The following is a 26,182-nucleotide window of genomic DNA, read 5'->3' on the forward strand; positions in this document are numbered from 1 at the left end:
ATAAACAATGTTACTTTGTATCTCTCTATCTCCTGTCTTATCAATGTTCATAAACAATGTTACTTTGTATCTCTCTATCTCCTGTCTGATCAATATTTATAAACAATGTTACTTTGTATCTCTTGTCTGATCAATGTTTCTAAACAGAGTGATGCAAAGTAACATTGTTTATAAACATTGATCAGACAGGAGACAGAGAGATACAAAGTAACATTATCTCCTGTCTGATCAATGTTTCTAAACAATGTTGCTTTGTATCTCTCTATCTCCTGTCTGATCAACGTTTATAGACAATGTTGCTTTGTATCTCTCTATCTCCTGTCTGATCAATGTTCATAAACAATGTTACTAATGTTTCTAAACAGAGCGATACAAAGTAACATTGTTTAGAAACATTGATCAGACAGGAGATAGAGAGATACAAAGTAACATTATCTCCTGTTTGAACAATGTTTCTCAACAAGGTTACTTTGTATCTCTCTATCTCCTGTCTGATCAATGTTTCTAAACAATGTTACTTTGTATCGCTCTGTTTAGAAACATTAGTAACATTGTTTATGAACATTGATCAGACAGGAGTTAGGCCTCTTTCACACTGACGTCCCGTTCAGGCCCGCCTGTCAGTTTTTCAGGCGGACCTGAACGGGTGCTCCATAGAGGTCTATGGAGCGTCGGATGTCAGCGGTGACATGTCCGCTGACATCCGACCCGCTCCGATCCGCAAAAGTGTAACGGAGGAAAAAGCTATTTTTCCATCCGTTTGCGTATCGGATCGGGTGACGACGGGCACTGCGGTCCGTCGTCATCCGATCTCCCATAGGGGAGAGCGGCGCTGTGACAGATCCGTCCCTGCGCAGTGTGCAGAGACGGAGCTGTCATCTCCCTGCTCAGCGGGGATCGACGGAGTGATCCCCGCTGAGCAAACGGATATCCACGGGGAGGATCAGAACTGATCCGCCCCGTGTGAAAGGACCCATAGAGAGATACAAAGTAACATTGTTGAGAAACATTGATCAGACAGGAGATAATGTTACTTTGTATCTCTCTATCTCCTGTCTGATCAATGTTTATAAACAATGTTACTTTGTATATGGTTCTTTTTTTTTTTTTTTTCTTTTGACAGCTCTATTTGCAAAGCAACTCTCAGGCCTGAGGCTTCATTTTCAGAGCTGAAAATTGATCATCATTTGAAGGGGGGGGGGGGGGGGGGGGGGGGTAGTGGGCGGTAGAGAAATTCTTACTTTGAGGGTATTTTTGTGGTTATTTAGCACATCCTAAACTTCCACTGGTTGAATATATATATATATATAATTTGTATTTTTTGGGGGCGAAACAGATTGTCAACTTGTTCTCATTAATTATTAAGGAATGAATGTTTTGAAAGCTAACTTTTTCTAATGAAATTCTAGCCATGTATGGCTTACCTCCTGTGTGTATGTGGTGGGGGAGGGGGACTGTGTGTATGTGGTGGGGGGTGGGGGAGGGGGTGTTATGACATCTGTGGACACCCATTAGCCACAGTGGAGATAGTAAGGACAGAAGCAATGAGTGAAAGCATGAAGCTGTTGGTGTTGGAGGTTAGAAGACCAGGAAGTAAATCTCTCACGATAAGTAAATATTCTCTTCTACTCGCACGTTATGGCACATGCTCCAGGAACCACCGAAGATTTACTTCCACTTCCAGTTCCAGTCCCAGAATCATCCGACCCAGGAGAATTCTAATAAAACATCTCAGAGGGGATAAGACTTTCCATACAATGTAATGTTCTCCAGTGACTGGGCTGACCTGTGTGCCCCCCTCTCCGTCTGGTGTAAAAAATGTCATCCTTATTTTATATATATATATCAGGGGCAGACTGACAACTCATGGGGCCCCCGGGCAATAGGAGATTTTGGGGCCCCTGGGCAATAGTAGAAGATTATGGGGCCCCCAGGCAATAGATTACGGGGCCAACCAATATACACCCACACACATACAGTATACACACAAAAATATACACACAGTATACACACACATACACACATACAATATACACACACAGAATACATACACACACTGAAAGGTACTGGAGAGGCGGGGCAGGTATAATCTTGGGATTTTTTTAAAAACAAAGATTTTTACGTTCTGTCCCTGATTTTATTGAGGCTGGCAACCCTGATGGGGGCCCTTGGTGGCATGGGGCCCTCGGGCAGTACCTGAGTGCCCCACTGGTCAGTCCGCCCCTGATATATATATATACTGTAGGAAGACAAAATTACTATACTGATTTTTCTCTTTTGCTTAAAGAAGCAATATTTACTTCAGTCATTAAATCAGACAGTCAACAAACTACTCAGTAATCTGTTTCAACTACTCGGGGTACAAATAGGGGACTTGGTTTTCTACATTTGCATATAAACTATCTTACCAAAAGTATTGGGACACCTGCCTTTACACGCACATGATCTTTAACCACTTTCCACCCACCCACCGTCAAATGACGGAGGGTTGGTGCAGCTCTTGTTCTGGGTGGACACCATATGATGGCACACCCGAAACAGCCACTCCTGCACGCCTGCGGGGGCACGAAGTGCAGTGATCACGGTCATGGTGATCGCGGTCATTAGTGCCCTGAAATCAGGTCACTGATGATCAGTGCTCTGATTACATTAAAGGCACCACCAGTGCCAGCAACCAGTGCCCATTAGTGATGCCAGTCAGTGCTGGCTTTCAGTGTCACCTGTCAGTGCTGCTTATCAATGCCCATCAGTGCCACCCATCAGTGCCCATTAGTGCCTTCTTTCCATGTTGCCTATCAGTGCCACCCATCAGTGCCACCCATCAGTGCCCATTAGTGCCACCTATCCATGCTGCCTATCAGTGCCACCTATCTATGCTGCCTATCAGTGCCACCCTTCAGTGCCCATTAGTGCCACCTATCCACAGGGCTGGACTGGGACAGAAATTTGGCCCTGGACTTCATCCAGACCGGCCCACTTACATTTTGAGTGTCCCATCAGCACTCCCTTACATCAGCGTGTCCCATCACCAGCCCCCTTACATCAGAGTGTCCCATCAGCAGCCCCCTTACATCAGAGTGTCCCATCAGCATCCCCCTTACATCAGAGTGTCCCATCAGCAGCCCCCTTACATCAGAGTGTCCCATCACCAGCCCCCTTACATCAAAGTGTCCCATCACCAGCCCCCTTACATCAGAGTGTCCCATCACCAGCCCCTTACATCAGAGTGTCCCATCACCAGCCCCCTTACATCAGAGTGTCCCATCAGCAGCCCCTTTACATCAGAGTGTCCCATCACCAGCCCCCTTACATCAGAGTGTCCCATCACCAGCCCCCTTACATCAGAGTGTCCCATCACCAGCCCCCTTACATCAGAGTGTCCCATCACCAGCCCCCTTACATCAGAGTGTCCCATCAGCATCCCCCTTACATCAGAGTGTTCCATCACCAGCCCCCTTACATCAGAGTGTCCCATCACCAGCCCCCTTACATCAGAGTGTTCCATCACCAGCCCCCTTACATCAGAGTGTCCCATCACCAGCCCCCTTACATCAGAGTGTTCCATCACCAGCCCCCTTACATCAGAGTGTCCCATCACCAGCCCCCTTACATCAGAGTGTTCCATCACCAGCCCCCTTACATCAGAGTGTCCCATCACCAGCCCCCTTACATCAGAGTGGCCCACTGAGCCATCGGCCCACCGGGGAACTCCTGGTAGTCCCAATGGCCAGTACATGCCTGCCTATCCATGCTGCCTATCAGTGCCCATTAGTGCCACCTATCCATGCTGCATATCAGTGCCAACCATTAGTGCCGCCTATCAGTGCTCATCAGTGCCTCTTCATCAGTGCCCATCAGTGCAGCCTATAAGTGCCCATCAGTGCCACTTCATCAGCGCACATCAGTGAAGGAGAAAAATTACTTATTTACAAAATTTCATGAAAAACATTTTTTTCCCCAAATTTTCTGTTTTGTTTTTTTTTTGCAAAAAAATAAAAATCTCAGAAGTGATTAAATACCACCAGAAGAAAGCTCTACTTGTGTGAAGAAAATTATAAAAAATTCACATGGTTACAGTGTAGCATGACCGCGCCATTGTCATTCAACAATGCCACAGCACTGAAAAATGGCCAGGGCAGGAAGGGGGTGAAAGTGCCTGGTAGGTAAGTGGTTAATGGCATTCCAGTCTTAGTCCGGAGGGTTCAATATTTAGTTGACCATTCTTCCAGAAGAACATTTGTGAGGTCAGGCACTGATGTTGGACGAGAAGGTAGTCTCTGCTCTAATTCATCCCAAAGGTCTTCTATGGGGTGGAGGTCAGTCAGGTTCCTCCACCGCAAACATGCTCTTCCATGTCTTTATGGACCTTGCTTTGTGCACTGGTGGGCAGTCATGTTGGAACAGGAAGGGGCCGTCCCCAAACTGTTCCCACAAAGTTGGGAGCATGAAATTTATCCAAAATGTCTTGGTATGCTGATGCCTTAAGAGTTCCCTTCACTGGAACCAAAGGGCCAAACCCAACCCTTGAAAAGCAACCCCACCCCACAATTCCCCCTCCACCAAATTATCTGGACCAGTGCACAAAGCAAGGGCCACATAGAATCCTGACTACAACCTGATAGAACGCCTTCGGGATGAATTAGAGCGGAGACTGCAAGCCAATCCTTCTTGTCCAACATCTTCTTTTCTAACAACCTCACAAATGCTCTTCTGGAAGAATGGTCAAACATTCCCATAGACACCCTCCTAAACCTTGTGGACGGCATTCCCAAAAGAGGTGAAGCTGTTATAGCTGCAAAGGGCGGGCCAACTCAATACAGTGTATATGTGGAAGTCACATTGCCGACCCCCCCATGATGAAGGTGGTCTCTAACTCTCACTTCTTTTGGGTTAGGGGCAACCGTTATCAGAGGTGTCTTCTTGATGCAGCAATGTGGCTTCTACAAATACTGTATTTGCGAATGTATACAATTCAAATCTTTGTTGGGTATTTGCTGAGTAGCTTAAAAGTGTGCTGGGCACCAGGGTTGGGACAAAGGGTAGAGGGGGGGGGGGGGCAGTGACCCTGGGTGCAGCGGTAGGTAGGGCACCCCCCCTGACTGCACATACACTCCACATTAGTGGCTGCCAACCAGTGGGCTGTGAGTTCATTTTTGCTCTGACCACTACTGCTGTCACACTGGACTCCAGTGGTCCCACTCTCTGCCCAAGCATTACACCTAGGGTTGCCACCCTTTCTTCAAGACAAACCCGAACACTTTAGCAGCACAGTGCACATTTTTCTTTTCCGTAGTATACATTATAGGATTATAAAAGACCGGGGGCATCTTTGGGTGCCCCCCAATAAGAGTGGTTACACAGCGCGCTGCAACAAAGTGGGTGTGGCCAAACTGTTCTTGCTAACATCCTGCCCCCCCCACCCCCAGTAATGCCAAACCTGCCCTCAGAGAGGGGGCTGCAGCTCCCGAATGGCAACAGATTTTTCTGTGACTATCTCAGTTACTTGGGGTGCCACAACCCAGTCTAAAATAACGTGTCCGGGTTTCAGGCAGGCTGAAACCCAGACACAAGATTCCAAACCCGAACTGTCCGGGTGAATCCTGGACAGATGGCAACCCTTATTACACTGAGCATGCTCAACTACCTTCTAGCTGCTAGAAGGCAAGTCATTGTCCATGCGTGTGCAATGCTGTGCAACCTTTTAGGCACCTGTAAAAAAAATGCTGTAAAGTGAGAATGTTTTGAAAAAAAAATGCAATGAATATTTGTTTGGTTACCCATTAATCTACCCAGAGCATAAACAGAAAAAAAAACTAAACTGAATCAATATTAGGCGTGTGTTTGCTTTAAAACAGTATTCATTCTGCACCCAGGTAATGGGTTTGCAGGCATATGGCGCAGTTCATGGTTAAATTATACCAATTCATTATACTAAACTGGTTCTAATACTTAACAAGATGATGTGTAGCTTCAAGTCCAATCATTACATCAAACTGAATCCGATGTAGGAGAAGAAATGAAACTGGTGAAGAAAAGCCACCAAATTGAGGTCAGTGAAAATAGCCGTCTTGCTGTATTAACCAGTTCCCCTCTAGAGCAATTTATAATTTTTTTGCACATGTTCAAATCTGCATTATTGGCTATAAAATGACTTAACCACTTCAGCTCTGGAAGATTTACCCCCTTAATGACCAGGCCATTTTTTTTGCAATATGGCACTGCCTCGCTTTAACTGAAAATTGCGCGGTCGTGCGAAGTTGCACCCAAACAAAATGGACGTCCTTTTTCCCTCTCAAATAGAGCTTTCTTTTGGTGGTATTTGATCACCTTTGCGTTTTTAATTTTTTGCGCTATAAACAAAAAAATTGAAAATTTATATCAGATACTTACCGTGATTTTCCTTTCCTGATAGGCTTCATGGCAGCATACGTGTGGGTTAGACCCGCCTCCATAACTACCCAATAAGACCCCTTCTCCCATAAATCTTTGCTCCATGCTGCTATCTGTGTTCCGTAACTAGCCTACTCCAACATTTGGGAGGGAACTCCTGCTGCCATGGAGCCCATCAGGAAAGGAAAATTACGGTAAGTATCTGATATAAATTTTCAATTTTCCTGATAGGTTCCATGGCAGCCAACGTATGGGAAATAACTCGCCAAGACACACCCGGGTGGGCTAAAAATGTTGAGCAAAGAAACCAGAATTTTATTTTTCATTGTCCACTGACAATACTTGCAAACCAAAATTAACAGAAGAAAGCGCAGCTGGCTCCACACAATAATGGGAAACAAAAGTATTAATTGAAGACCAGGAAGCCGCTCTACAGATATCTTCTGGTGTGACATGTCGAACTACCCCGAGTCGAATGAGCCTTCACTGCCTCAGGAGGAACCATGCCCTTTGCCTTGTATGCCCTTTGAATCGTTTGGACCACCCAAGATGAGATTGATCTAACTGAAGCTCGGATCCCTTTATTTTTGCCGTGGAGAAGAACAAAAAGGAAGTCCGTTCGTCTGAATGGAGCTGTAGCGTCCGAATATTGCTTCAACGTGCGACCAACATCCAAAGGGTGAATCTCTTGGTTGTCTGACATTCTAAATGTAGGTAGAACAATTCCCTGATTTTCATTAAATATTGACATAACTTTTGGATTTGACTCAAGCATAGGGATCAGAACCTCTCTGTTCGGAAAAAAGGTTAGAAATGGTTCCACCGACCCAAGATTCCTAATCTCCGACACTCTTTTGGCTGAAGTTATAGCCACCAAAAACACAGTGAGGAGTGAGATCTCCTAAAGACAAGCGTCCAAACTTCTTCCAAGATCAGAAAGAAAGTCCAGTACTAAAGGAAGTTCCCATTTGGGAAACCTGGGCCTTTTTTGAGGCCTAAGCCTAATGGCTCCTTTAAAGAATTGTCGTATTAAGGTATGATTTGCCCACGAAACTCCTGTAAAGGCTGAAATGACTGAAACTTGTACTCTTAGGCCGCGTACACACGGGCGGACTGTTCGCCCAACCTTGTTCGTCAAACAGTTTGACAAACAGTCCGTCCAAAATTAGCATGAGCGGACTTGACCACACACGATGAACAAACAGTCCGCTGAAACCGTGCGCGATGACATGAACGGCACGTACGACGGAACTAGAAAAACGACGTCCTATACACTGCAATGCAATCTTCGGCCGTGTAAATCCTTTCTGAGCATGCGCGGAACTTAGTTTGACGAACAAGCCTACACACGAGCGGACTGTCCGCTCAAACCAAGTTTCAGCGGACAAAACCAAGTTTCAGCGGACTGTCTTACGGAAATTCCGAAAAACTTTGTTCGTCAGACTGTTCGCTGAAACTGTCCGCTGAAGCCCATACACGAGCGGACTGTCCGCTGAAACACTGTTCAGCGGACAAAGTTGGGCGAACAGTCCGCCCGTGTGTACGCGGCCTGAAAGAACTAACTGCCAGAGACAAGTCTAACCCTGACTGAAGGAAGGACAAGATATCTTGAACTGCCGGAGAATTATATGAATTTGACCTAGAAGACATGTGGACCATAAACCTGGCCCATATGCGCTCGTATACTTTATTCGTACTCTTCCGTCTGGCACTAAGAAGGGTTGGAATCGCTTCTTCTGGACAACTCAGAGCTTCTAGCCTTCCCCTCTGAAGAACCGGTGTGGTGTAGACAGGATGGGCACGGGTGTAACAGTGTGCCCTGGGACAGTAGATCTGGCCTGAGAGGCAGGGGAACTGGATCCTGATAGCTGAGGAGCAGCAGCAGAGGAAACCAAGGCCTGTTGGGCCAGAATGGTATTATCGCAATGATCTCCACCTTCTCCCCTCTGAGCCTCCGAAGGAACTGCAGGATTACAGGAACTGGAGGGAAGGCATAGGCTCTCTGAAACTTCCAACAGTCCGTGAGAGCATCTGTCCCGAACGCCTGAGGATCCCTGCACCTCGAGTAATATCTGTGCATCTTGCGATTGTACGGCGAAGCGAACAGATCGACTTCTGGAGATACTCCCAGAGTCAGAAGCCACTCGAAGACATCCCTGTGGAGGGACCATTCATTGTTGTCCATTCTGACCCGTGACAGAAAATCTGCTTGAGCATTCTGGACCCCTGGGATGTATACAGCAGAAATGTTGGCCACATTCTTCTGAGCCCGACTCATTATCGGTTCTACCTCTCGTAATAGAGACCAACTGCGAGTCCCTCCTTGTTTCTTTATATAGGCCACCGCGGTTGTGTTGTCCAATCTTAACATTACTGACGACCCTGCCACCAGATGGCGAAACGCTAAGAGCGCTTGAAAGGCTGCTCTCAACTCCAGGATGTTGGAGACCACCCCCAGCGATGGGAACGACCACCTTCCTTGAGCTACTTCTGAAAGGCAATGAGCGCCCCAACCTTGGTTGCTGGCATCCGAGGTTACTATCACCCAAGAAATGGGGACTATCAAATCATGGTTGCGTAGATTCTTCCCTTGGAGCCACCAGAGGAGAGACATCCTCATCGCTGGTGTAAGGAGTATGCGTTGTGTCTGACTGAATGAGTCCCACTGTTGCAGAAAACCTTTCTGGAAGGGACAAGTGTGCCACTGGGCCCACTTCACCATAGGGATGGTGGCCGTCATTGTGCCAATCACCTTCAAACATTGTAGAGCCGAAAGATAAGATGACTCACGAGCTGCGTGAATCCTGTCTCGGATCACACTGATCTTTTCCTCCGGCAGGGAGATAGTGCCTTTTAATGTGTCGAACTGAGCCCCTAGAAACACAATGACTTTAGTTGGAACCAGATGGCTCTTCTCCAGGTTCAGGAGCCAACCAAACACCTGCAGAGTGGAGATGACTAAACTTTTGTGCTCCAGAATTTGATCTCTGTCCTGAGATAGTAGGAGCAAATCGTCCAAATAATGATGGAGACGAACTCCTTTGACTCAGGGAAGAGCTACTATCGCTAGGAGTACCTTGGAGAAGACCCGAGGAGATGTTGTTAACCCAAACGGGAGACAAGTAAACTGTAGGTGTTGCTCGCCAACCGCAAAACGGAGAAACTGCTGAAAATCCCTTGCCACTGGCACGTGGAAGTATGCGTCCTTCAAGTCGATTGATATTAACCAATCTCCCATATGCACAGACTGTTGGATCGTAAGAAGAGATTCCATCTTGAATTTTTCCTTGCGAATAAAGGAATTGAGGTGGATCAAATCTATCACTGGCCTCCATGCGCCATTTCTTTTCTGAACCCTAAACAGAGGGGAATACATGCCCTCGCCACGTTTGTCTTCCGGAACAAGTACGGCCACGCCTTGATCCAGTAAACAACTTACGTAGGTCAATAGGAGCTGTTTCTTTTCCTCTGAGCCTGGAATTGTTGTGAGAACGAACCTTAACCTCGGAGTGTTGATGAAAGTCCACTTGTGACCAGAGGAAACCATCTTGACGGTCCAATAATCTCGAATTGAGGCCGCCCAAACATGCCGGTAGTGAAGAAGGCGAACCCCCACCTGACATGTTTGAGCGGGCCCAATTTCAAAAAGATTTAGTAGAATCTTGGTTACCTGCGGAACCCCCTTTTGAGGTTTTCTTAAGGGAGGAATATCTGGACCTCCAAGATCTAGAGAACTCCCGGCCGGGTCTATAACTGCGCGCTTCTCTAGCGCGATCCGAGGTCTGCCTTCTTGGAAAAAGACATTTTTGGTTCTGAAGACGTCTGTCTTGAGGGAGGAACCCAGACCTCCCACCCGTGGCCCGGAATATGGCGCTATCTAATTTATTACCAAATAAGGAGGTTCCCTCAAATGGAATATGACACCATGCCTGCTTAGATGTTGGATCCGCCAACCAAGGACGGAGCCACAAAGCACGGCTCCACAAAGACTGCTGCCAACATAGCCCGGGACAGTAGGCGGGTGATGTCAATAGATGCCTCCCCCAGAAAGGCTGATGCCATTCTGATCCCTTGAATGGGAGAGTCTTTAGCCGTATTCACAGAGATACCTCTCAAGAACTCCTCAATAGGGATGAGCCAAACACCCCCTGTTTGGTTCGCGCCAGAACCTGCGAACTGACCTAAACTTCGTGTGAACTTTAGAACCCTTATTAAAGTCTATGGGACTCGAACGTTCACAATCTAAAGTGCTCATTTTAAAGGGTAATATGCAAGTTACTGTCCTAAAAAGTGTTTGGGGACCCGGGTCCTGCCCCAGGGGACATGGATCAATGCAAAAAAAAGTTTTAAAAACGGCCGTTTTTTCAGGAGCAGTGATTTTAATAATGATTAAAGTGAAACAATAAAAGTGTAATATTCCTTTAAATTTCGTAGCTGGGGGGTATCTATAGTATGCCTGTGAAGGGGCACATGTTTCTGGTGCTTAGAACTGTCCCTGCACAAAGTGTCATTTGTGCAGGAAAAAAAGTCTTTTAAAATCACTTGCGGCTATATTGTCGGCTCCCCGTAATACAGAGAACACTCAATGAGTGTTCTCTGTATTAGCCAACAATTCATTCATTCATTGATAAAAAAAAAAAGCGTGGGGGTTCCCCTAAATTCAATTACCAGCCCCTTCAGGTCTGACATGGATATCAAGGGGAACCCCGTGTCAAATTTAAAAAAAAATTGACGTGGGGGTCCCCCTAAATATCCATACCAGACCCTTCAGGTCTGATATGGATATTAAGGGGAACCCCGCATCAAATTAAAAAAAAAATTGACGTGGGGTCCCCCTAAAAATCCATACCAGACCCTTTATCCGAGCATGCAACCTGGCAGGCCGCAGGAAAAGAGGGGGGACGAGAGAGCGGCCCCCCCTCCCTCCTGAACCGTACCAGGCCACATGCCCTCAACATTGGGAGGATGCTTTGGGGGTCTGTGACCCCTCAAAGCACCATGTCCCCATGTTGATGAGGACAAGGGCCTCATCCTCACAACCCTGGCCGGTGGTTGTGAGGGTCTGTGGGCGGGGGTCTTATCAGAATCTGGAAGCCCCCTTTAACAAGGGGACCCCCAGATCCCACCCCCCCCCTGTTTGAAATGGTAAGGGGGTACAAAAATACCCCTACCATTTCACAAAGAAAGTGTAAAAATGGTTAAATAAGACAAACACACTTTTGAAAAATTCCTTTATTAAAAATAAAAAAAATAAAAAAAAGATTCCAGCTGTGCTAATCCACTCTTGCTATCCAGCGACGGATCTCCGGGGTCCAGTGATGGATGATCATATCCAGCTACGGGGGATCTCTCAGTCCAGCGCTGTCCATACATCCGTCTTCTGTCTCCACTGCGGAGACACTGCGGGGATCCCAGCGCTGACACAGCACTGAAACCTGCGTTACATCAGAGGGGGCGGGGTCACCCACACGTCACTGGGGAACCCCATAGCTTTCCTCACCAGCGTCAGAGGGGCGGGGTCAGGTGATGGGTGGCCCCCCCCTCCTAATATAAGAAACGTCAGCGCTGGGATCTCCGCAGTGTCTCCGTGTTTCAATAAGTGTTTCAATAAGTGTTTCAATAAGACTACAAGACAATCTTACTTCAGAGAAGTGCAGTACAGATAATATTTTCCAGTCTTTTAGAGTGTAGGAACTTGACAATGGGAAGATATATCTAGCAAAATTAGCAACATGATTGGTCACAAATCAGGCTGCGTCTCCTATAGCGACGTCTCTGTGGCAGGTCTACAGACCTCTGATTCTGTGTTCTTGGGCAGTACAATTAGAAAGTTTGCAAACTTCAAAGGCAGATTTATTACTGAAGGCAGGGCCGGGACAAGGGGGTGGGCAGGAGGGTCGGCTGCCCCGGGCACTGTGGTATCATGTGTGGTGTGGGCAGCACCACAAGGAGATTGTGGGGTGGGGAGGGGGTTGGAGATTTGTGTTGAGAAGGGGAATTTAGGGAGCGGCTGGGGGTAATAATTGTTCCAGGAGGGCAAATTTGGGGAGGTGTGCTAGGAGTGGGGATTTGTGTTGGGGAGGGGGGTGAGGGAAGAGAATTTGTGCTAGAACGGGGGGGGGGGGATTTGGGGGTTTGTGCTATAAAATGCAATGCGAAAGAGCGGAAATATTTTTTTCTGGGGCGGGGGGGGGGGGGGTGGATGTAATTTGTGCTAATAGTGATGATTGGAGGGTACTTGTGCTAGGATGGGAAATTTGTAGTGGGGGGAGGGTTGTGCTAGGATGGGGGTTGGGGGGGATTTGCGCTTGGAGGGGAAATTTGTAGGAGGGGAGGGTCATGCTAGGATACGGGTTGGGGAGGGAGGATTTGTGCTTGGAGGGGAACTTTGTAGGGGGTGCTGTGCTAGAATGGGGGTGGGGGGGATTTGTGCTTGGAGGGGAAAATTGAGGGGTAGAGGATCTGTGCTACGAGGGGGAAGATTTTTTGTTTGGGGTGGCGGGAATTTGTGCTTGGGGCATATGGGGAGAGAGAGGATTTGAGCTGAGTGCTTAGGGGTTGACCATGCAGATTAGTGGGTGAGGGGCTTTTCACTGACATATAATGTTCATACATCGTGGGGGCGCAATTTGGCATGTATGCCCTGGGCTCCAGATAACTTTGTCCTGGCACTGACTGAAGGTATGAATGAAGGTAAGACAGTTTTCCACTCTAAGCAGATGTATAATTAAAGCGGAGGACACTTACCTGTCCAGGGCGCCCACGATGTCGGCACCCGAGGCCGATCTCTCCCTCGGCTGTCGGGTGCTGCCACCGCCATCCTCGGTAAGGGAGTCAGGAAGCAAAACCTTGCGGCTTCACTTCCTGGTTCCCTACTGCTCACGCCCGACTCTGCGCACGCGCAACTCGCGCTGCGCTATCCCAATGGTTGCTGCTGTCTTCTGGGACCCGTGTGTATCCCAGATGATAGCGAGTGGGGGGATGAGAAGTGGCGTAGATACCCATGGGTAGCTCGAGTATCTATGCCCGGAAGTGGGAGCAAAATACCTGTATTAGACAGGTGTCTGCTCCACCCCTCCCCCCTGAAAGTTGCCAAATGTGACACCGGAGGGGGGGACCGGAAAAGTGAAAGTTCCATTTTTGGAATGGGTGGAACTCCGATTTAAGAAGTGGTCATAGTCAGGTTTAATGCAGTCACAAACCCTTTAAAGCAGCCAAATGAGGAATTTATGACTCGGGATGTAACCTATCAATACATCAGTCTCATGATGCGTCTTGATGTTTATGATTGCCTGCTCACAGGATCGATAAATGTCCCGTAATGATTTCCTGTCTCTGTGAAAAGCTAAAACTAACGGATGAAACATGGAAGGAACAGGAAGAGTCTATCTAGGGTTGAACTAACTAACACTAAACAGGAGGGGAGAAGAGAGGAAGATACCAAGTTGTAATGGCCCTATACAACCACTAGATGTCAGCATACATCAAGACAATGCTAACCTGATAAAGTTTAGTACAACAATGGACAAAAAAAATACTTACATAGGCAGGGCAGAACAAAATAAATGGTATCACTCTAAATGCCGACTTCTAAATTCTAAAAGAAGCTTCCAAAAAATGATTCAGGATGGTGAATGTGCTTTGTTTTCTCCCAGGTGTTGGCACCGTGTCGGTGATCCAGGGTCCTCCTCATCTTATCCTGTCTGTAGGGGAGACGGCCAATATGTCCTGTGATGTCATAAATACAGAGAAGACCTCTATTCATCTCCGTTACTGGTATATGAATGGATCTCAGGATTTTCTGAACGACTCTTCCCGGGTGACCGTCACATCGAACTCTCTCACCATCTCCTCTGTTACATATAATGACTCCGGACTTTACATCTGCCGAGTGCGGGACACGGACCTCAGACTATATAACGGGACTGGGACATATCTATCAATCACAGGTGAGCATCAGAACTAGATATGTGCGGTTCGTTTAGTTCCGAATTGAAATTCTAACAAATTTTTGTCTTTGGGAAATTCGGGACGTATCCGAACATCCAAATTACAATAGGAATGAATTTAAACGAAAAAAAAAATGTATATATATATTTATTCTTTTTTGTATTCTATTCTATTCTGTTCTTTTATTTTCTATCCTATTTTGTTCTGTTTTACTCCATTATATTCTATTCTTTTATTTTCTGTTATGTTCTTTTCTATTCTACTATTTGTTTTTTCTATTCTATTCCTTTATTTTTTATTCTATTTTATTCTCTTTTCGATCGCAATTTGAATTGATTCGAATACATTGCCCACAATGGATGCCAATCAGTGCCCACAATGGGCATCACTGATTGGCATGCATTATTGTTTGGCACTGATTGGCATCCATCAATACAAAACAATACAATGTCACCTATCAGTGCCCATCTGTGCCACCTATCAGTGCCCATCTGTGCCACCTATCAGTGCCCATCCATGCCCCTCTGTGCTGCCTATCCATGCCCATCTGTGCCACCTATCAATGCCCATTCATGCTGCCTATACATGCCAATCCGTTCCAGCTATCAGTGGCAATTTGTGCCACCTATCAGTGTCCATCCATGTCACCCATCAGTGCCACCTATCAGTGCCACATATCAGTGCCCATCAATGCCACCTCATCAGTGCCACTTCATTGGTGCCACCTCATCAGTGCCCATCAGTGCCGCCTGATCAGTGCCCGTCAGTGCAGCCCCATCAGTGAAGGAGAAAACTTACTTATTTACAAAGTTTTGAAACTGAAACAAAACAAAAAAACATTTTTTTTTTCAACATTTTTGGTCTTTTTTTTATTAGTTTAGCAAAAAATAAAAACCCCAGAGGTGATCAAATACCACCAAAAGAAAGCTCTATTTGTGGGAAAAAAAATGATAAAAATTTCATTTGGGTACAGCGTAGCATGACCGCGCAATTGTCATTCAAAGTGCGACAGCGCTGAAAGCTCAAAACTGGTCTGGGCAGGAAGGTGTTTAAGTGCCCCATGGTATTGCAGTGGTTAAACAACAACAATTTTTCTCACCTTCCAAAGTTACCCAGTAAGTGCATTTGTGGCCTCCCCTGCATCCTTTTTTTTGACCCATGTGTATTTGCTTTCTTGCATATGCGATTTCAACACGCTAATAATACTCTTTTACATATTTGCTAGAAATTGCAGTCTCTCTTTGAGATCCCTGAAGAAGGAATTAGACATAGAAATATTAACCCGAAACTTGTTGGATATCAGGAGTATATTGAATGACGCTCTTATTTTTTTAGAGCTTCTGTGTACATCCTTCAAGAATTTCTGCATATTATATATTGCTATTTGTTTTGTTTGTTTTTTTTGTTATTGTTACTATGATGTACTAATAAAAAATCCTTGTTTTTTTTTTACTTTTTATATACTTGCTTCTACTGTGTTATTTAACCCCACCTATACAATTCCTTGGGGCATTTTCTCCTTTTTTCCTGGCCTTGAAATATGATTTGTCATTTGTGCGTCCAGAATCGCTGGATCTGTTTTGGGAGCGGTATGAGTATGTATACAGGGGCTAGCCGGACTGGAAGGGGCTTGTCCCTAAGGTAATCTTATGACAGCCCTTGATAAAGAAGGTAAGACTGTGTCGGGACAAAGTCATACTGCTGGTGGAAGGGAGCCAGTTGTGCGACTTTTACCTAACGCACCTTCTTCCATTAAGCGCAGGAATGTGGTACAGCTCAGGTGGGAAGGAGGAGGTATTCCACCTATCAGGATGGTGGTTGTGGATAAGATCCTAGCCATGGGATTTAAGGCAGAGGATATTTATGATCAGTCCTGCTGGTTCCTATAAATACGATTTGTCATTTGTGCCTCCAGAATCACTGGATCTGTTTTGGGATCGGTATGAGTATGTATACAGGGGCCAGCCGGACTGGAAGGGGCTTGCCCCTAAGGTAATCTTACGACAGCCCTTGATAAAGAAGGTAAGGCTGTGTCGGGACAAAGTCATACTGCTGGTGGAAGGGAGCCAGTTGTGCGACTTTTACCTAACGCACCTTCTTCCATTAAGTGCAGGAATGTGGTACAGCTCAGGTGGGAAGGAGGAGGTATTCCACCTATCAGGATGGTGGTTGTGGATAAGATCCTAGCCATGGGATTTAAGGCAGAGGATATTTATGATCAGTCCGCCTGGTTCCTATAAATATGATTTGTCATTTGTGCATCCAGAATCGCTGGATCTGTTTTGGGATCGGTATGAGTATGTATACAGGGGCCAGCCGGACTGGAAGGGTCTTGTCTCTAAGGTAATCTGACAACAGCCCTTGATAAAGAATGTGACTATCCTGACAAGGAATGAGTCTATACCCCCCCTGGGGATTTATGGGTCTGGTTGAGGAGGTTTGGTGAAACGTTGTGTCCCCTAAAAAAGATTGTGGATGATAGAGGAATCTGGACGGGTGGGTGGTCAGTGAGGTTGAGTGTGTGTGGGAATGTGGCCCAGCATTTGCCCTCCTCTGCCTTTATTGGTAGAGATAGGATTACCGTTTTCTATCCTGATCAACCTAAGGTGTGCCATAAATGTGGAGTCATGGGACATTTCTCCTCTAGCTGTCCAGAACAGAAGTTCTCTTTGTGCCAAGAGCTGGGGCATCTGGAAAGGGACTGTAACATCATTAAATGTAACCTATGTGATAAGGTTGGTCACCCTTATAGCCGGTGCCCTGAGGCTTTGCACAATAAGCCAGAGTTGGTGGATGAATTCTTTAGTCTCGATAGAGAAGAGTCTGGGTTGGCAGAGGTTGTACCAGGGGATCCGGGGCGTTGCTAGGTGGCAAAAGGACCAGGGGCTTCAGCCCGGAGTCCAAGGCCTGAAACGGGGGGAGGAGGGGGTGTTGTACGCAACGTTTTTTTTTTTTGGCTGGGCCGTGACACTGACGGTAGTAACTTTCATACACTAACCTACCTACACTGACGGTAGTGACCTACCTACCTGACCTACCTACACTCACCTGCCTGACCTACATACACTGGACATATACATACACTGACCTACATACACTAACGGTAGTGACCTACCTACACTGACTTGCCTGACCTACCTACACATACACTGACCTACCTACACTGACATTACCATACACTGACCTACCTACACTGACATTACCATACACTGACCTACCTAGACTGACATTACCATACACTGACCTACCTAGATTGACATTAACATACACTGACCTACCTAGATTGACATTAACATACACTGACCTACCTAGACTGACATTACCATACACTGACCTACCTACACTGACATTTACACACACTGACCTACCTACACTGACATTTACATACACTGACATTAACACACACTGACCTACCTACACTGACATTAACACACACTGACCTACCTACACTGACATTAACATACACTGACCTACCTACACTGACCTACCTACACTGACATTAACACACACTGACCTACCTACACTGACATTTACATACATTGACCTACCTACACTGACATTAACATACACTGACCTACCTACACTGACCTACCTACACTGACATTAACACACACTGACCTGTCTCAGCCGTGGTGTCACAGCAGCCAGTCCTCAGAGGAGGAGCCGAGGAGAGCGGCTCACTCGAGCCAACAGCGCCTATGATGGACGTCACACGTCCCGCAGTCCCGGCATTGGACCAGTGAGACGTCCATCATAGACGTGCAGGCTCCAGAAGGCGGGACCTGCTCTGGCACTCGGGGCTTCAGTCCCCTTAGCCACCCCCTCCCGACGCCCCTGCAGGGGATCCTAGTGTCTCTGTCCCATCAGAATTTGTGAGGCCGTCTGTGGTGTCAGTGTCCCCCCAGTATGTGGTCTCCTAGTCAGTGTCCCCACAGTCTGTGTCTGCACCTATTGTTTATCCTAGTGTAGTGGAGGGTGCTGGACCAGTGTGTATGGTTGTGCCAATACCTCCTCCTCGGCTTGGCAGAAGTGCTGTGGTTTGAGGTCAGCAGACACTGAGGGGTGGAGTGAGTGATGGATTGGATGATGGTGGGGGGGGGAGGGTGGGAAGGGGAAGGGAATGAAGGTGGCTGGTGCAGAATGCAATGTGAATGATGTGGAAGTCGGGGTGAAAGATGTGGAAGTTGGGACGAATGATGTGCGGGGAAGGGTTAATGGAGGGGTTTTGGCTGAGGATGTCCTGGGGAGCTGGGGAGAGGGGGTTCTGCCATCGGGATTGTCGAATGAGGATATGGAATGGTTGGAGGCCAAAAGGAGAAAGGGTAAGAGGCGGAGAAAGAGGAAGGATGTCAAAGCTCCTGAACCTGGGAGGGTGGAGGTGGTAAATGCTTTTAAGGGGTTTTCTGAGGTGGGGGGTGGAAGTTCTTCGGGTGATAAGTCTATGGAGGAGGAATCACAAGGGTCCCCAGGTAGGGAGGGGGGTAAGCAGGCTAAGAAACCTATACCTCAATCATCCTGATTGTGGTTCCCACTCCACTAAAGGTGGCGATAATTGATGTCGCCAGCATAAAATCACTAAGTGCTCGTAATATGGCCTTATTTTTTGCTCAGCGGGTTTGATGCTGATATTTTCTTTTTGCAAGAGGCCTGGTTGTCTAGTTTGGATGATATTCATCTGGCAAAGAAGGAGTGGAGTCGCGGGCCCCTCTTTCTGGTCTCTTGCGGCCGAGCCTTACACTGGAGTTGCGGTACTTTTTTCCTGCATGGAAGCCTGTCGGCAGATTATTGAGGTAGAAATGGGGAGATGCATGGTCCTAGATGTCTCCATGGGGGGGGGGGGGGGGGCAGGACCTGCGCCTAATCAACATCTATGGGCCCCAATATATATATATATATATATATATATATATATATATACACACACAAAAAAATAGCTTAAATCAGCATAGCAAAAACATAAAAGAAAATTAAATATAGCAATTTTTGTTTATTAAAAAACTTACAAACATAAAAAAAACATATTTACATATATACAAAATAAATAAAAAAAATAAAAAAATAAAACTATAATTATTATGTTTTTATTATGTTTGTAAGATTTTTAATAAACAAAAATTGACACTCTAATGCCCCCCCCCCTACACACACACACACTATTATTATTATTATTATACATTTATATAGCTCTGACATATACTGCAGATAACATTGAATATAATCTAGCTGTATGATGAGATGTACAGCAGCGTTTACAGCAATTAATATTTTATTATGATGATCAATATTTCCTTTTCTGTTAATCTAGAAAGGAGCAATACCCCTATCCCTTATTACTACCTATACTCCCTGACAGCCCTCGTCCTTCTCTTGGTGGTGATTCTGTGCTGGAGATGTTCGCCTAGAAAAGGTGAGGAAGACGAATTCTCTGTGTCAGGTGATCTACTGTATTTATAAACATGAATCCGACTTTGTGATATTTTTCCATTTATCCTTCAGAATCGCAGACGCAACCTGCAGAGGAGGGAGATGGAATCAGATGTACACAGGTTAGTGATAGAGCTCCTCTATGACCTATATACAGTATATTAGATGGGATAAATATGCATAGAGGAGAGTAAGGGCGCACTACTACATACCCCTAGCTTGGTGGATAGCAACAGTGAGCAAGAGAAGAAGATGATCCAACCTGGCCAACCTCCCCATAACAGGGAGATTTCCTGCAGTAGTTTGTGTCTCTGCCCCTCCCACAATGGTGAGATTTCCTGCAGTAGTTTGTGTCTCTGCCCCTCCCACAATGGTGAGATTTCCTGCAGTGTTTTGTGTCTCTGCCCCTCCCACAATGATGAGATTTCCTGCAGTAGTTTGTGTCTCTGCCCCTCCCACAATGGTGAGACTTCCTGCAGTAGTTTGTGTCTCTGCCCCTCCCACAATGGGGAGATTTTCTGCAGTAGTTTGTGTCTATGCCCCTCCCACAATGGGGAGATTTCCCTGCAGTAGTTTGTGTCTCTGCCCCTCCCACAATGGTGAGATTTCCTGCAGTAGTTTGTGTCTCTGCCCCTCCCACAATGATGAGATTTCCTGCAGTATTTTGTGTCTCTGCCCCTCCCACACTGATGAGATTACCTGCAGTAGTTTGTGTCTCTGCCCCTCCCACAATGGGGAGATTTCCTGCAGTAGTTTGTGTCTCTGCCCCTCCCACAATGATGAGATTACCTGCAGTAGTTTGTGTCTCTGCCCCTCCCACAATGGGGAGATTTCCTGCAGTAGTTTGTGTCTCTGCCCCTCCCACAATGGTGAGATTTCCTGCAGTAGTTTGTGTCTCTGCCCCTCCCACAATGGGGAGATTTCCTGCAGTAGTTTGTGTCTCTGCTCCTCCCACACTGATAAGATTACCTGCAGTAGTTTGTGTCTCTGCCCCTCCCACGATGGGGAGATTTCCTGCAGTAGTTTGTGTCTCTGCCCCTCCCACAATGGTGAGATTTCCTGCAGTAGTTTGTGTCTCTGCTCCTCCCACAATGGTGAGACATAGGAAATGACTCCATGGTCCATGTCTCGTGGTTGGAGTTCCAACAAGACACCTGTTGAAACGCAAACCACGAGACAGGGACCATTGAGCCACTTTCTATGCGTTGTAAATGTGAGTGTAATTATTATTTTTCTACATTTTTATTCTAAATAAACGGAGGGGGTTTGTCCCCCTTATATCAGCCCCCTTAGAGACCCCCCTCATTATATCAGAGTCACCTTTATATCAGCACCCTCCAATACAGATCCCCATTAGATCAGAGTGCCTTTATATTAGCAACCCCCCCCCCCCTTAGAGACCCTCCATTAGATCAGAGTCCCCTTCATAGGTGTGAGCAGCCTATTGCATTAGGGTGTGCACCCCAAAACTCCAACACATATGCGTTTGACATATTTACCGGCCTCTTCCCCGCTTTCCACCCTGAAACAATGGGTGGGGGGAGGGGGAGCAAGGGAGCGCATGGGGGATCCGGGCAACAGAAGAAAGAGTAACAGGGAAAGGTAGGTCGTGGTCGTGTGGGAGCTGAATGTTGACAAAAGAGGAGGAGAGGAGGAGAAGCCTACTTTCAGCTGCTGCAGGAGCAAAATACAGATCGGTTGCACTAAATTCCACCCCCGCCACCTCCTCTCCTGTCCAGGTTCTGAGGGTCGGCAAGGAAAGATTTCGGTTTACCTATCAGCTGCTCACCATTGACAGGTTGCCAACCCCAGGATTAGGGTGTGCCCAGGCACACCTGGCGCACGCCTATGGTCCCCTTATATCAGGAAACCCCATTAGAGACCAACAGTTGGTTCTGATATAAGGGGGACTCTTATCTAATGGGGATCTGTAATTGGGGGCTGCTGATATAAGGCAACTGGGATATAATGGGGTGTCTCTAAGGGGTGCACTGATATAAGGACACTCTGATTTAATGGGGGTCTCTTTGGGGGCCCCTGTATAATGAAGGGGGTGACACTATCCCCTGTATTATGAATGTGAGGATTGGAGGGAAGGGCCCTGGCAGGGGGATCAAAGGTAGACATGTGCAAAAGGAAAAAATTTGTTTAGTTTCGTTTCGTTTTAATTCGTTAATTCATTAATTTCGTTTAGTTATATTCGTTAACTTTCTTAAATTCGTTTTCGGATTTCATTTAGTGTTCTACCGAATTCGAAAAATCGGCCACATTCGAAAATATTTCAACTAAATTCAAAAAAAAATTTCTACCGGATTCGAAATGATTTCAACATGATTCGACATTATTTCAACCACATTCGAAAATATTTTGTGACCCGATTTTAGGGCCATGTATCTCGGGATCACTTGGTGCTAGAAACTCCAAATTTGGATATGTTGTAGTGCTAGTACTATTGTGTCTGCATACCAAATTTGGGGTTTCTAGCTATAAGTGACCCCGAGATATGTGGCCCCAAATTCGGGTCGCAAAATGTCATTCTCTGCTCTAATAACTAATAACATTTTGCGACCCGATTTTGGGGCCACATATCTCTGGGTCACTTATAGCTAGAAACCCCAAATTTGGTATGCAAACACAATAATACTAGCACCACAACATATCCAATTTGAAGTGTCTAGCACTAAGTGACCCCGAGATACATGGCCCTGAATTCGGGTCACAAAATATTTTCGAATGCGGTTGAAATAATGTCGAATTATGTTGAAATTTCGAATGCGGTTGAAATAATTTCGAATCATGTCGAATTCATTCGAATTCATTCGTTATATTTCTTTCGTATTCGTTGTAATTTGTTATTTTTTATTCGGACATTCGGCCGAATTTCAATTCGTTACGAAACGAATTGCACAAGCCTAATCAAAGGGGCTCTTCATGGTTTCTTGCACTGGGGCCCTGAAGGTTCTAGTTACGCCTCTGGTTAAAGCTATACTAAAACATTTTTGGGATACATTATGATGTGATAAAATATAATCCAAGTATTATCAAGTTGCACCAACAAGCAGAAGTCCCCCCTGAATCTGTTGGGTGTGCCCCCAAACTGGCAGGGGGATCAAAGGGGCTCTTTATGGTTTCTTGCACCAGAGCCCTGAAGGTTCCAGTTACGCCTCTGGTTAAAGCTATACTAAAACATTTTTGGGATACATTATAATGTGATAAAATATAATCCAAGTATTATCAATTGGCACCAACAAGCAGAAGTCGCCCCCCCTGAATCTGTTGGGCGTGCCCCCCTCATACACTGGTTGAGAAGCTCTCACTATGTTAGAGGTCCATTTATAACCTCACATTTAATCGGAAAATACTGATGCTATTAATACTTTTTCCCCATTTCCTGTTGCGTTCCTCCAGGAGCATGACTCTGCTGAGCTCCATTATTCCACCATTATGCATCGTCCAGCCGGCCAACCGAAGAGGGAGGAGAGCAACGCCATGACGGGGACAGATGAGGTGGTGTATGCTCCAGTGAGGACATCGACTACTTACCAACCCTTCACATGCGACCCAACAGACATGGAAACAGACCTGGATGCCACCATGAGGATGGCCACACCATATACCAGACATCTTGAGCTGGGTATAATATGTCTACCTACCTCACAAACACCAGACCGCAGGACCCTGGTAAAGAACCAACTACAACCAAACCGAATTCACTGACTGACTGATTACTCTAACCCGGCTTCTGGGGAAGTCAATGGGAACACCGTTGTTGCTAGCTACCTGTTTGCTCACTCTCTTTTGATATTTAACATTGGCTCAGCCCCAATCTTCCCATCAGTCTTGCACCGTTGTGAAGGCCGAAATCATTGATTTCAGTGGGGATTAGAAGCCCCGTGGGCTTAACAAGAGGAATGCATCTATTCTCCCCCTCAGTGTTATTGCGGTAAATGAGTTGAAGTTAAGAAGCCCAGGCACTCTTCTCCTCTACTTACCGACATACACATGGGGTGAATGTTGGCCTTCTTTTTTTTTTTTTCTTAACCACCTGTCTCCCGAAATTTGCCCAATGTGTCTGGGGCTTAAGAGTGACTAAAGCCCCATACACACTATTAGTTTTTCCTTCAGATTTACCAAAACCATATAATATGAGGTCAAGCCTTAGGAGTTTCAATGTGTATGCAATCAGGCAGGCCCTTGCACTACATGGTTTTGGTAAATCTGATGAAAAAACTCAGCAGAAAAAACTGATAGTGTGTATGGGGCTTAAAGAGGAAGTAAACCCTGATGAGTTTACTTCCTCTTTCATTCCCTGCAAAGGCAAAGCATAATGGACTACTATGCATCGCATCGCATCGCATAGTAGTCCATTATGTGTCACTTACCTGACACAGGAGCCAGCGATGTCGCCGCTGTCCCCTGTAGTCCACCGCATTCATCTTCTTGGTGGGGTCTCGCAGCTCCGCCGCTGTCATTCGGCGAAACCGCGATGACGTCACTCCCGCGCATGCGCACGGGAGACGGCACGCGTGGCAGCTCCGTCGTTGAGAATGCCGCGCTCAGTGCGCCTGTGCGCCGCTGTCTAAGGCGCATGCGCCGTAGACAGCGGTGCTTGTTTTCGGGCAAATATCTCCTAAACCATATAGGTTTAGGAGATATTTCTTGGACCTACAGGTAAGCCTTAATCTAGGCTTACCTGTAGGTCAAAGTGGTTTGTAAGGGTTTACAACCACTTTAAGGGTACACTCACACTGGACACAGTGGAAATGAACCATGCCCAATTTTCCCTCCTGCCCACCCGCTGGTCTATGGCTCCTGACTACACTAATATCATCACCTTAGGGCCATACAGTCAAGGAGTTTGCCTCGGCATCACCAAACCTCTGCTTTTGAAGCGGCGGTCCTGGGATGCTATGCTAAACCATTTCCAGGCACAGTTTTGAGCACTCACACTACGAATCGCATACAAAACTTGTTGCTGCTGCTACATAAGTACAGCATTTCACATTGTATGGTATACCCTAGATGGGCCATGCCTTGGTGGTGACTGAGTTCCAGCACACACACACAACAATAGAAGCTATGGTGTGGCTGATGAGGGTTAAGCCTACAGATGTCTATCATGGGTGGTTGCTGGCCTGTATAATACCACTTAGACGAGGTAGGCTCAGTCTCTGGGCTGACTTTGAGGTGGAATCATCTCTCACATGTGGGGCATATGGTAAGGACTCTTTAGGGTTGAGCTATGTCACTTAAATAGTTAGAAAGGTTAAATAAAGACACCAGTCCATCCTGAGTGAGGTGTCTACAATTGTCCCTATCCCTGAACATTGCACACTCACATCGGTCCCTACCCTCAAGGAGCCCACAATCTAAGGTCCCCATTCATATACTAGGGGCCAATTTTGGACAGAAGCCAATTAACCTACCTGCATGTCTTTGGAGTGTGGGAGGAAACTGGAGTACTCAGAAGATACCCACACGGGCACTGGGAGAACATCCAAACTCTAGACAGGTAGTGTTGGGGTTGGGATTTGAACCAGCAACCCTTTTTACTGCTAGGTAAGAGTGCTACCCATTACACCACTGTGCCGCCTACAAAATCTTTTGCGTTGCCTTTTACCGTGAAGGGCACTTTTTTGGGGTTTTTACAACATATTGCCCACTAATGTATACATAAATTGTTAGAAAATTTTGTGACACTTTTTTGGTCTGTCCTCGGTGTGACCATATATAGGCTTGGGGCAACGATTGTTTTTTATTAATTCCATCGTATTTACCATTCATCTGTTTTGCCCCTCTTTTGGAATTGAATCCTATACGGGCCCTATTTTTTGCCTCTTTCGGTGTGGATGCTACCGCTAAGTGCCACAGAGTTCCCCTTAAAATCCACACCAGACCTGAAGGACCTGGTATGGATTTTAGGGGGACCCCCACGCCTTTTTTTTTTTTTTTGGCGCAGGGTTCCCTTTAAACACTTCAATACACTGTGTTATATATAATACACTGCCTGTACTGACTGAATATAGAGTCTACACTGAATATCTAGCCTACACTAAATTATATATATATAATGTGTGTGTGTGTATATATATATATATATATATATATATATATGTGTGTGTGTGTATATATATATATATATATATATATGTGTGTGTATATATATATATATATATATATATATATATTATAAATAATATGTGTATATATATATATTTATATATATATATATATATATATATATATATATATATATATTTATTAGACTGTACAAATGCCTGCACGAAACTCGCTAACCCGGCTGCCTAATCTAACTCAATCTATCTCCGTCCACACACTATACACAATCGATATGTAAGCAGCCTTATATAGTGTGGGCTGTGGACTTAGTCCCGCTGAGCCATGATTGGCCAAGGGC

General features: G+C 46.0%; 1 protein-coding gene across 1 annotated transcript; it reads left to right on the forward strand.

Moving 5' to 3' along the window:
• The first annotated feature begins 13,028 nt into the window (after window positions 1-13,028).
• LOC143981503 (uncharacterized) lies at window positions 13,029-25,768 on the forward strand. The gene is made up of 5 exons (XM_077479371.1): window positions 13,029-13,083; window positions 14,046-14,339; window positions 19,646-19,747; window positions 19,837-19,886; window positions 23,173-25,768. Exons 1-5 carry the CDS (start codon window positions 13,029-13,031, stop codon window positions 23,479-23,481), a joined length of 810 nt encoding a protein of 269 aa, XP_077335497.1. The 3' UTR covers window positions 23,482-25,768.
• Window positions 25,769-26,182: the final 414 nt, after the last annotated feature.

Source organism: Lithobates pipiens, unplaced genomic scaffold, assembly GCF_037356315.1.
Source record: "Lithobates pipiens isolate NorthernLeopardFrog02 unplaced genomic scaffold, aLitPip1_a1.2 Scaffold_16, whole genome shotgun sequence".
Lineage (NCBI taxonomy): Eukaryota > Metazoa > Chordata > Amphibia > Anura > Ranidae > Lithobates > Lithobates pipiens.